This window comes from Mus caroli, unplaced genomic scaffold, assembly GCF_978045245.1.
Source record: "Mus caroli unplaced genomic scaffold, Mus_caroli_1 scaffold_7, whole genome shotgun sequence".
NCBI lineage: Eukaryota > Metazoa > Chordata > Mammalia > Rodentia > Muridae > Mus > Mus caroli.
In genome coordinates, this window is record NW_028227262.1 from 90,008,337 (window position 1) to 90,021,988 (window position 13,652).

The following is a 13,652-nucleotide window of genomic DNA, read 5'->3' on the forward strand; positions in this document are numbered from 1 at the left end:
CTTAATGCTAAAACTGCACTTTCTCCTCATCAGACCATGGAACTTTCTCCAAAACTGACCATATATTAGGTCACAAGTCAAGTTAGAACAAATCCAGAAAATGTAAATAACAACCTGCGTTGGATCTAACCACAATGGAAGAAAGCCGAATATGAACAACAGAAAACAGCAGAATGTACACACACTCATGGGCCTTAACAATACATTACTAAATGAAAATTGGGTCAAGGGAGAAGTAAAGAAGGAGACTAAATATTTCCTAGAATTGAATGAAAATGAAAACACAACAGACTGAAATCAATGGCAAGACATAATAAAAATCAGGACTGAAATTAATAAAATAGAAATGAGAAAAACAATGCAGATAATGAGTAAGCTTGGTCCTTTGAAAAGGTTAACAAGATTAACAAACCTTAGGCAAATTAACTAAATGAATAAGACCAGAGATGAAAACGGACACATTACAGCAGCGACTGAGGAAACTTGGGAAATGATAAGAACATACATTAAAAACTGATATTCCACTAAACTGAAAAGTCTAAAAGAAATGAATTTTTAAATATACATGACCTACCAGAATTAAATTAAGAGGATGAAAAGAATTTAAATAGACTTATAACTACCAGTGAGAAACAATGATTGAAAAAACACCTAACTGAAAAAAAAAAAATTCTAGGACTACATAGATACAGAACTGAATTCTACTACTAGCCCTTCAGAGAGAAGCAACAATACTCCTCAAATTATTTCACACAATAGAAAGAAAAGGAACATTTTCAAATAATTTATATGATACCAGGATCAAAGTTAAAAAATTAAAAGAAAGAAAATATTGCCAGCATCTAAGGTGAACATACACAACACACACACACACACACACACACACACACACACACACACACACACACACACCTCAATAAAAATACTTGCAAACTGAATTCAAGACCAAAGATTTTCCACTATGAATATGTCAGCCTTATGTCCCCAGAGATGCAGGGATGGCTCAACATCTGTAAATCAGTAACTAAATCTACCATATAAACATATTCAGACAGAAAAAGCCCCAATTATCTCATTAGATTTAGAAAAGGCTTTTGACAAGATATGATATTCTCTCATGATAAACATCATGAGACTAGGGAAACAGGCAACATACCTCAATATAATATGGAAATACACGGCAAGTTTAGCCAATATCATGCTAATTGGAGAAAAATTCAAAAACATTTCCACTAAAATCAGGACTAAGGCAAGGATGTTCACTCTCTCCAATTCTATTTAACATAATACAAGTCTTAGAGCTACAAGACAATGGAAGATGATTCAAACAGAAAAGAAAGAAGTCCAAGTATCTTTAAAAAGACTTTAAAAACTCCAACAGAAAACTACACCCACAAAGTACCACAATACAAAATGAACAGGCAAAACCCATACTCTTACTATATTCAAACAATAACCAATAGACCCCCAAAGTATCTTGGATACTAAGGAACTGAAAGACTTATATAATAAAAAGGATTTGTAACATAGGAACAACAGTCCCAAACAAAAGAACTGTTGGAGTTATCATCATCTAGTGTTAGGTTGTATTTTGGAGGCAGACTAAGAAACACAGCATGGTATTGTTATTTAAAGACCAGACACATCAATCAGTGGACAAGAACTGAGGGTGCAGGCATGTTAAACCAAAACTAACACTAGAGACAACACAGCCTCTTCACCTTGTTCTGGTCAAGCGAGATAGCTGTAGGTAGAAGAATGAAACTGGATTATTACCTGACTCACATTAAATGTATCAAGGACTTCAACAAAGGACATAATATCATGGATCTGATAAATAAGAAATGAAATACTCTTGAACTCACTGGCATAGGGCGGGGCTTTCTGAGTAAAACCAAAGAAGTGCAGGTACTAAAACCAACACTGACAAATTTGACCTCATGAGATTAACAGACATCTATATAGCAAAGAACAGCATCACTCAAGTGAAGATGCAAAATACAAAATGAGAAAAATCTTTACTAATTATATGCCTACAACAGAGGATGGGGTTTAGACTACACAAAGAACTAAAAACAAAACAAAACAAAACAAATACCTAGACATCAAGAAAAAAAATCCAATTTATAAATGGGCATGGATCTAAACATAGGGCTCTCAAATCTTGAAATAAAAATGGCTGAGAAAGTTTTTTTTTAATGTTTAATATCCTTAGCCATCAGGGAAATGCAAATTAAAACTATTTTGAGATTTCATCGTATCCTAGCCAGAATTGTCAAGTTAAAACAACAAACTCATAGTTAATAGGAGCACAAAGTGGAACAGATCTATGCAGAGAGAGAGAAATAAAGAGACAGAGAGACAGAAACAGACACACAGAGATGGAAACACACACACACATACACACACACACACACACACACACGAGAGAGAGAGAGAGAGAGAGAGAGAGAGAGAGAGAGAGAGAGAGAGAGAGAGAATATCATCAGTCTACCACTTAACCCAGCTATACTACTCTTAGGCATATGCCTGAAGGACTCTACATCTTGCTCATTCACATTCACCACTGCTGCTCTTTTTTAAACACTAGGCATGATATGGAAATAGCCTAGATGTCCACCAACTAAAGAATGGATAATGAAAATGTGGCCTAACTTATATAATAGAGTATTAGCTTTTACGATAAATAAGTAATGAAATTTGCAGGTAAATGGATGGAGCCAGCTGGGTGGTAGTAGTGCATGCCTTTAATCCCAGCATTTAGAAGGCAGGAGCTATGAGGTGGAGGCCAGCCCAGACTACATAGTGAGTTCCAGGATAGCCTGGACTACACAGAGAAACCCTGTTTCAAAATATAAAATATATATATATATATACATATATATATATAATTTATAAATAAGTCATTTATAAATTTGTATTATTTAAAAATTAATTACATAACAATAAATATATAATTTCATATTATGTTATATGATAAATATTGATAAATACTTTACAAAGTTATAAATAATGTAATTTATAAATAAATAAATGATGGAGCCAGAGGCAATCCTTCTGAGGTAACTTGGACCTAGAAAAACAAACATGACAGTTCCTCTCTTATGTTAGCTTTAAATCTTGGTGTACTTGATTTTGGAATACACACAGAGGTTAGGAAACTATTAAGATGTCATGGAGAGAGATATAATACATGGAGTTACCCTATAACAGTGGACAACACCACAAATAAAAATTGCAGAACCATGAGTCGGCTACCTCTTTTTGAGTTGTTAGCCAGTGGAATCCCTTTGACACCCCCCCCCCCCAAATGTAACAGGCTGTTGCTGAATTTCTTGGCTACCCTCTGGAACTTTTTGGTATTAAGACCCTATTGTTATGACATCATCTATTTGAGTTACAGAACATGGACAAATTAAGATATTTCATCCTGGAGTTTCATCCATAGCAGTCAGCTTTGAACGTGCTGAAAGGCTATGTGGCCTACTGGAAAAGAAACATAATCATCACTGTGACCCAGCGGTGAACCCCGAAAGCTGCGATAATGACTGTTCTTGCAAGATCTGCCCACTGGTCCAACAGTGCCGTGTGTGTGTGTGTGTGTGTGTGTGTGTGTGTGTGTGTGTGTGTGACCAACTTCTGTTTGGAAATAAGCTCATTCCAGACTTGGCATTGCAGATGGGGCCAAAAACCTGTGGTTTATTAAGTTATAGGGCTTAGGTTAGAACCTACTAGTCTTATTCTGATAAATACATAGTTCTAAAACAACTCCTAATCAGTACTGTGCCCATTGGTTAGTGGTTCTCTCAACCCTCCTCAGAGAACCTTCTGCTTGCAGTAGATGGCAATTTACACAGAGACCCACAACTAGTGAATGTTCAGAAAAATAAAAAGATTTTTCAGTCTTCCACCCTGAACAAGATATCTATATCATACTCCTCTCAAGTCTCAGGGGTCATCCTGGAAGATAGATTACAAGACCCAGGGGTGGTAGATAAGAAACTCTTTTACAGATATAACGGGGTAGATGCACACATAAACTGACAGGGATCGTGACAGTGTGCACAAGACCTGTGTACAAGCTCAAACCAGACACAATTAGTATACAGTAGGGAGGTGGGTAAAATTCCCACCCCTGAGGAGCCATTGGCATTTGATAGCTGCTTTGATAGGAAGAGTCAAATGTTTTTAAAGGTGGGCTTATTTAACACACCAGTGCACCCAAGAGTAGCTGGGCAACACAAATTGCACTTCACAGCTTTAAAACAAAGAGAATGGGTAAATAAGTAGGTAGGGAAATGGTGGTAGATCTGGGAAGACTATAATCAAAATGTGGTGTATGAAATTCTCAAAGAACTGATCGCCATATTTAATGCGAAACCAAAATCCACCTGAGATGAAGCCATGTGTGCATGAGCTGGGTTATGCCTTGGGAGGTCTCTGAAGGAGTCAGTGTGAGAATTTTAGATTGCTTTCTTTACCTAGTAAGGTACTCTAAGAGGGTGACCTCTACTGGACAAACAGTATGTACCAGGCATGCTCCCTGGATACAGGCTTTGTCATTGTTTCCTTTTTAAAGGAAAAATGATTAAAAGTCCACCTCCAAAAGGTTTCAAAAACAATTTTCTGAACTATCTTCTTTAGTGACTTAAGCTATGAACTATTAATAAAAGAGCCATGTTTGCAAGAGTTTCCAGCGGTAAGATTGCAGAGTTATTGTTTACACGGATAACAATGTCAATCTACTTTCTTTTCAGCTTTGGAAATGTGAAAACCTGAATACATAAAAGTCTTAAAACAGTTTGTCATATAAATGCTTATTAGGGAAAAATGTTCCTTACATGAATGGAATAACTTAAGATTAGAAAAATTAAAAATTATCACACACAAAAAGAACAAAGGAATAAATTTTGCAATAAAAAATTGAAACAACTTATTTGTGTTCCAAATTTATTTCCCCAAACCTACTGCTTATTGAAGTTATTGTTTATTGAATGCATCTTAGCATTAAGAAGATACTGTTGCCCTCACTACCTACATTTAGTTTTTTATTACAAATATTTGTGTGTGTGTGTGTGTGTAGGCATGTGCATGCCATGGTACACAAGTAGAGGTCAAAAGACCTGTACTTCAGGGCTTGGTTCTCTCCTTCCAGCAGGTGGACCCTGGGACTGAGTCACACCTGTCATGGTGACAAGTGCCTTTACCCACTGAATCAGCTCATTAAACCATCTATTAACTCTGTCAAAGCAATGCATCATACTAACATTACAAATTTATTGAAAGTACTGTCTTGCTGGGTTCCACACACAGAATTTGTACGTGGGCTAATACTAATTAGCATGAAAAGTGAGGTTCTGACTCACTTCAGTGTCTCTCTTCTTCCCTCCCCTTCTCTACCATTCAAATATTCTTTTCCATCTGTACTGTCTGCCTCCCTCAATGCTAGGAGCGCCTTCCTGCTTCTGTCCTTCCCATTCTAATGCCTCTAAAATCACATCATCCACATTCTTCGAATTCATGTCTTACCTCTCCACTATGAACCCCTGAACCCATCCTGTGGAGCCACTCAAATACATCTTACTCCCAGCTCTGGGTTCCGAAGTCCTCCTTCCAGTTCTGCTCTATTGGTGATTACTCTCTTCCTTCTGATTCTCCTTCTGAACTCTCCTAGATGCATACCCATGTCTTTCCCCATGTTTGAACCTTTGCTGACTCCTCTCCAGCTCTAGGAAATGCTTTTTGAACATTAATAACCTTCGCCATTCCCATTCTTTCCCATTGCACTCCTATCCATTTGTAGAGCATTGGGCTCTCTCACCCTTTCGCAGGAATCATTTGATTCTGTGGCTATATGGCTTAATGCTCCCATGGAAAGCAGAGTGTCCATCCCACAATTACAATACAAACTTTTTTAAGTTAAAACACCAAATTTATTGGATAATATTGAACTATATGCAGACACATAGAAAATAAACATTTCATATAATTGTGTATCTTTTTTAAATGTTATATTTATAAGGACAAAAAAACCTACCAATTTAGCAATTGGAGTAACTTTTCAAAACAAAAACAGGAAAAGCAAAAATCTACATTCCTTCATCAAGACTCGGTGCTGCATCACAATCTATAAGTACTTCATTTTAGATAAATAAATACTTTCTCTATCTACTACAGATTTAAAATTAGAATTACATGAACTCTTTGACCATGTAGAATTTTCTTATACAGTGATGAGCAGTTAAACATGTCACTTTTGAGACACACGTATTTGACTTAACATAATCCCCCTGCTGAAATTTCACTGTAAATGCACACTTCACATGTGATAAAACAAAAACTCTATTATAAAGAGTATCTTCATATTTTCACAGTTAGAGACAGAGGTTTAAAAAAAAAACTTACAAAATTTAAAATAAAAAAGACAGCATGCATCCACTACCAGAAGGAAGAGGGGAACGAAGTCAAGCAGCAAAGACAAGGAAGAGTAGGAGAGCAAGAGGAAAGGAGGAGAGGGGAGCACAAGAAGAAAGGGAAGGAAGAGAGCAGGAGCTAGAAAGTAATAAAGAAGGGGAAACCTTTATTAATTGTACTGTTCTTAGGCAATATGGAAACAAGAAAATGCAACTTGCATTTCAAAAGTATGATAAAGAAGGTCTACCAATTCACTGTAAATCCACGGGTCATGGCTAACAAGACACATGCAGCCCACCTGCAACCTGAGGCTCTTGTGTATGTGTGTTTCAGGAGGCCCAGGCAGTAGGCACTCATGACCTATTTCCTTAAAGCAGGACATGTTCATAAAGGTTCCCATAAAGACTCAAGAGCTATGACAAGGCTCAGCTTCTTGGTCTTGGGAGTTCCATCTGTGGGCTGGGCCGGGCTGCAACAAGCCATGCATTTCCAGTGCTGAGGAGAAGGAAATGTTCTGCATGGCGGGCAAGAAGGGACATATCCATCAAGTCACCCCTGTAGGGGACTGAGAGGTCAGGAAGAGAGCAGCAAAGCATGGTGAAGAAACATCAGGACTAAGAGACATCTGGGAAACGAAAGCTGAAAACCTACTGCCATTAAATCCAGCAGATTGCAACACATTCACAGATGAAGGAACAACAACAGGTACCTCGGTTTGAAACAAAACAAAACAAAACAAAACAAAACAAAACAAAACAAAACAAAATCAAGTCCACTTCCCATACCAAAGCCAATTTTTTTGGCTCATCCCCAACCATGATTTTTCAAAAAGACTATTCACTATTGAACCCCAGAAACGCCTTGACTAGGGTTTAGGATTCAAAAGTCTCAAACCACTTAAACAATAAAAAAATAGAAATCACTTCCCATGGTATTTTATTCAGCCTCAATGTGGCCACAGAAGAAGGAAGGGATGGATGTCTTAGGTAAGCTGGGGTGCCTCAGGCCAAGCTAAAACCCTCATAGTTGTCGAGGGCCTGGGTCAGCCGAGCCTTCATGATCTCTTTGCTGCTATACTTAGGGAGGTCAAGAAGGTTGTAGCAGGTATGGGCCACGGGTAAGTATTCCTCCCCAGTGGCTGTGGACTGGATGATGATCTGCAGACTGGCCATGCCATAGATGGGAATCCGGTCACTGCCTGTTAGGAACACTGAGAAGAAGAAAATGGCATCAATGGTATGCAGTCCTCTAAGCAACAGAGAAAGGCACAACATGCAGTGGTTTCCATGGGAACTACAATGCTCTTTAGGTACCAACACGTATGCACTAGACATGCCCTAGAGCCTCTATAGAATGCATGTCCTCATAGACCTTCACAAAATCAAAGAGAAAAGATATTACGGTCACAGAAAGGCAGCCAGCAAAGAACCCACGTCCTTGTGACCTCAAGACCTTCCCTTTTCTCAGGTGTCTGAAAACTGTTTCCTCTTAGGGATCTACAGGCTCATTTCCCTCCTTTCAAATACCAGAGGACTTGACCTACATGATCTTTAGGCAGTTCACTATTGAGATACATTGTTACTTAATTATTGTTAAATAATTAGATTTCCCTGCATAGCATAGACAGAAGCAGCTGTACAGTGCTTTTTGTTGCTGTTTCTGTTTTGTTTTGTTTTTTCTTTCTCACTGTTAAACTGCCAGAAATTACTAGAATGAACTCATTATCCATTTCTGTCCTTTATTTTATTTTAATTATTTATTTGAGGGTGTGTGAGGGAATTGGGGGTTGCACCCAGGGTCTTTTGGGTGCTGGGCAAGCAGTCTGCCACTCTACTCTCTGCTAGCCCTCATCAGTCACTTCGAATAAACTGCCATTGCCTAAGGTATATAAACACACCACCATTCTTGACAACCTTCCAGAATTAGTAACACAGCAACAATAACAGACAACAAATTCCTTAAATCCAATCCTTAAATCTCTAACTAGAGATGCCTTTTTCTAGGGAAACTCCCAAGACCAGAAGGAAGGCTTCACCTGAAAGTAAGAGCTTTTCACGTTGATTTGGCAGTCCAACCAACCCTTCATCAGTTCCCAGGACCTTGCTTCTCAACAGCTTATGTTCATGAGCAGAGGGGTTCTAGAGTGAGATACTGGTTTTTGTTTTGTTTTGTTTTGTTTTTTATCCTTGTTCCACATGAGCAGGGGAATTAGTCAATATCAATGTCTGCTCACTCTTAGAAAGCAAAGAAGTTGCTCTTTTTCTTTCACACAGATAAAAATTCTATTCTATTCACAGCTAATTTATGGGCCCGATTACAGAAGGTCCAACCATTTCTAAAAGGCTGGACTTGATCATGGGAACTAACTTCATTTTACTCTCTAAAGCCCTAGTCAAATGTCATCCAGTCAGTTCCAAAGGACTGTATACTATATGATTCTATTTGCATAAAACGTCTCCCACAGACAAACTCAAGGTTGGGTTAGGTGAAGAGAAGAAATGGCGGCGAGTGGTTGCTGATGTGTATGGCGTTTCTTTCTGGAAGGCGAACATACTCCAAACCCTGTACACACTACAACCTCCCCGGTTTCCACTATGAACAGGTAAAGTGCACGTTAAGAGAAGCATATCACAACAAAGCGTTCGTAAGTCAGATCTTCCTCACTTTCATCTAGAATCTTTCCAGATCAATCTTTTCAGATTTTTTTTTTGGGGGGGTAAGGTATCACTATGTTGCTCAGACTGATCTTAAACTCTTGGGCCCAAGCAATCCTCCTGTCTCAACCTCTCAAGTAGCTGGGACTATAAGCATGAAGTACTGTTTTCGGCTAAAGTGACTATTATTCTTAAAGAAAGTGAAGATTGGTGAAATGACTCTTATTTTTATCTTCTTGTTTCACATGTGTAGTAAAAGTCTCTGATGCATTTTAATTAATATAATATAAATATATTGAAGCTTAGTTTTCTTTCCTATCTTTAGCCACTTAGAAGTTAACCTTTACCTGGGAATCACATTACCCTACACAACATCACACTAAAATACAACCAATCCACCTATGTGATAAATACTTACAAAGAAACTTCTTCTTCTTCTCTAATGGGAACTCATGGAATGTCTCCCAGAATAGTTTCACAGTGGGATGTGTGCTTGAATAATCACCCCTGTAGACAGCACTCTGTCCAAAAGAGGGAAGGAAATTAATCTTATAGAAAGATTACAGCACACACCGGATATGACTTGCATTTTTGACAGAAGTCACTAGGAGGCAGGAGACCTCTAGCAACTACTCAAGCACAACGCATGTGAAGACCAGGTCCTCTGCACACCCGCCCAACTGCACACGTGGTCTCCCAGAGCTTACCTCTTCCAGCTCTTCCCAGTCATAGTTGCTGTTCCCCACCATCATGGCCCTCAGTTCTGCAGGCTGGAAGAGCTCAAGGACTTTGCCACCACACACCTTTAGGAAGCCACTGGAGAAGGCTGTGTACCACTCATGAACCGAAATTTGGAAGACGTAATTCACATAAGCGTCCACGAATTCTTGCCTTCAAGAGGAACAGAAAAAATGAGCGGATGTGGCCATCGAAGCACACAGGCTTTATGGAGCTGCCTTTCTATGCTTGGGTTGAAAGTGATGGACACAGCCTTTCGTCAGGCATCCTGCATCCTGCAGTATTAGGGACTCTCTTCCCCATCTTCTAACCCTAGAATTCTACTATGTGCCTAAAGTAATGATCTACAGCAGGGGAGGCAAGTGTATAAAACTGAACTACTGATTTTACCTGAGCTACTCCAGATGTTATCTCTTTAAGGTCTTCTTTAGAGTTTAAGGGGAAAAAAAACCCTTTTAAAAATGCCCAAGGTTATAGTTGCAGGCTAATTGCCCTGTCTTCAGAAACTAAAGCTACTTGTTACTTATATCCTTGTGTATTTCTTTATTTTTAATGTATGCATGTGTACATGTACGTGAATGTAGAAGACACATTCCTGGTATCATTTCTCAGATGTCATCCACCTTGATTTTGGAGACAGAGTTTTCATCACTACCTGGGACTCACTGAGTAGAACAGGTTGGCTGACAAGCAAGCCCTGTGGAGCCACCTCCTTGTACCTCCCCAGCACTGGAGTTACAAGTGTGTCCTACCATGCTTTGTGTTTTTACCTGGATTCTGGGAATCAAACTCAGAATGTCAGTGAAGGGACTCTAGCCAGACCAGGCCTGGCAAGCATGGCTCTGGCAAGCCTTGTCCTTCTCCCCCATTTCCTCTGCATTACTAAAAACTATTAGATGACAGTTTTTAAAGCTAGTCACCAAGGTATATTCCCTTACTTGGCCACTTCCTCTTCTTGAGGATGACTAGCAAGGCCCAGCTATCAAATTATTAAAGTCTAGCAATCAAAAGCCCTCTTTGGTTCACCCAATTAACATGCCCAATCAAAATATACCATTGCTTCCTCGTCCATTCTAACACAAACCACTTCTTTTCTCCTCTTAAAAGTAATGCTTGCTTATTGATTCTTGACCTTAGTGCCTGAGCCACTGGAAACAGGCTCAGGAAACTGTCTCCTGTACTGACAAGTTCAAGGCTATTTCGCATTTTCTGTTCTATTAGATTTAGTGTATCTGCTTTTACATTGAAGTCTTTAATCCATTTGTATTTGAGTTCTATGCAGAGTGATAAATATGGATCTTCTACATGCAGACATCCAGTAGACCAACACCATTTGTCGACCATTATATGGTTTTGGCTTCTTTGTCAGAAATCAAGTGTCCATAGGTGTATGGTTTTATTTCTGAACCTTAAATTTGATCACATTGATTAAATTGTCTGTTTCTATACTAATACATGCAGTCTTCATTACTAAATACTTGCAGTTTTTATTACTATTGCTCTGTAGTACAGCTTGAAGTCAGAGATAGTGATACCTTCAGAAGTTCTTTTATTGTTCAGGATAATTTTATCAATCCTGTGTCTTTTATTTTTCCATATGAAGTAGAGAATTTTTCTTTCAAGATCTGTAAAGAATTGTGATGGAATTTGCATGGGGATTACATTGACTCTATAGATTGCTTTTGGTAAGATGGCCATTTTCATTATGTTAATCCAACTGATCCATGAACATGGGAGATCTTTCCATCTTCTGATATCTTTTGCCTCTAGTGTTGGGATCACAAGTTTGTCCCACCACACCTGGCTTCATCTGCCTTCTTATGAATCCTTTAAGTATTTCAGGAAACAACTGGTCAGGAAACAACTGTCTTAAAGGCTATTCTATCTCCCAGTAATTAGGCAAACGTAAATGCAAATAGCAGTGAATTACCATTTGCAGCCATCTGACTAGCATAAGCTTAAACCTGAGATGACATCATGGGGAAACTAGAACCTCACAGAGAGACAGGGGAGGATAAACCCGGGCATGACAGAAGCCATGCATACTTGCTGTGTAAATATATGAAGACCAGCCAAATGAGAAAAATGAAGACTATTTAATCAAATCACTTTATGACAAAAGAGTCAGCCACAGTTGCCTATGACTCAAAAGCAGCCAGAAGAATGGAAAGAGAACAACTCATAGCAGAAAATTGGACTATTTCAAAACACCCTGATGGAAGCCTCCAGCACATGGAAGCTATGGCTGGCTGAACAGATGCTGGAATCCTGAGCAAGTACTTAGATGTTTGCTCTCCCTCTCACTCCCTCCCTCTCCCACCCCCTTCTCCCAGTCCCCACCCTGCTAAACTGGTAGTTGGAGAAGATTGTTAACTGTTTAAAATCTTGACCATTTTGATCTGATTGTTATCAAAGTTACCAGGAGAAATAGAAAGTCTGACAGAATGGGCCAGCCTCTTGTGTGGCTTACTGTAGAGTTAGGTTTCCTCTGCAAGTTGCTAAACATTATGTATCAAAATTCTATCTTGTAGTGGGCAGACTAATGTCCATGTGTTTATGTGATTTTTCAAACAGGGGCATCAACTAAGAAGTGAGACAAAAATACTCAAGGGGAGAATTTGTCAATATCTGGAAAAGTTGAAAATAGAGATTTTTTTTTTCTTTCCTTCTGAGCTTTTTGATTCCTTTATGAGCATTCAAAGAGATCTGGAGACACTGGAAAAAAAGGACAAAGAAGGATGTCTGTGGCAGCACATGCCTATTAAAGAGAGAATTCAGAGGAACAAAACCCACGATCCACTAACATAAGAATGAGCAAGGATAACTGCACGACAGAAAGCAGCAAGTAGACTGGCTTCGGAGAATTAACTATATCTGCATTTCTCCAAATAAACGGAGTCTCAGGAATGTTCAGTGCAAACCAAACTTCTTTATGGGAAGTAAATCATATCAGCGTTCATGTAAATTGCTTTCTTTCCTTTGCCCTCAAAACAATGTAGCCAAGGAAAAGCAAGAGCTCCACTCACAACCCCGCCCCCTAGTAAGTTATTTATTCTGTCTTTCCCTGAGTCTTCTCATTTGGGAAGTAAGGAAACAGTTAATACCTACAAAGGTGCTTAGAGACCAAGAGTAGTCTAAGGCAATGTGTGAGCTACTGCTGTCATACTGTTTAGGGCTATTTACATATATGATCATATACACATATATCATATACTGTTTCGTCATTAAAAATAAAAGCAATAATGGAAAAATGTCTTTGTCTTGACGTACATGTTTCTTATAAAAGTTGAAAACCTCAAATAATACATCAAATAGGCAGGATTTTATGCAAAGGCTAGAGACTGGGATGGAGGCCAGGAGAGGGCTTGCCTAGAATGTGTGAGGTCTCAGGGCCCTATATTTAATCCTCCGTATGAAATGAGACATGAGGGAAGGAAAAAAGGGAGGGAGGAAGTTAAGAAGGGAGGGAGGGGTGGAGAGTAAACGTGACTAAGCATGATAGGATTGCAGAAGTATTTGGAGTTTTATTGGTATCAGTGACATCTTTCAAAATACCTAAATCAAATATATCTCTTAGGCTTCTAGAAGACAGCAGATTAGAAGTTTCCATCTTGAGACTCCATGAATCAGTAGGTCAAAAGCAAAGACTATATTCCAAAGGAAGAGCATTTGGGAATCAAAATCATGGTTAAAGAATGGCTAAAAAGCAGAGAAAGATAGATGGGGCCTATAATGAGAAGCAGCAGCTCAGGCCAGGTATGGAATGGAAGGGCCCTGCTGAAGCTGCATTTGGGGTAAACCAGAAGACCCTGGTGGTAAGAAACCAGTAGGCCTGACTTCAGGAGG

The 13,652-nt window shown here is 38.9% G+C and overlaps 1 protein-coding gene across 2 annotated transcripts in view; it reads right to left on the reverse strand.

The window, feature by feature from the left end:
• Positions 1 to 5,926: 5,926 nt before the first annotated feature.
• Positions 5,927 to 13,652, reverse strand: part of Herc3 (HECT and RLD domain containing E3 ubiquitin protein ligase 3) — a 90,999-nt gene continuing 83,273 nt past the window's right edge. For both annotated transcript variants that reach the window (XM_029478409.2, XM_021164472.3), the window contains 3 exons: positions 9,776 to 9,959; positions 9,487 to 9,589; positions 5,927 to 7,624 (listed from right to left, as the gene is read on the reverse strand). In XM_029478409.2, the coding sequence (XP_029334269.1) occupies positions 7,416 to 7,624; positions 9,487 to 9,589; positions 9,776 to 9,959 (496 nt within the window). In that variant the 3' untranslated portion in view covers positions 5,927 to 7,415. The remainder of the gene's footprint in view (positions 7,625 to 9,486; positions 9,590 to 9,775; positions 9,960 to 13,652) is intronic.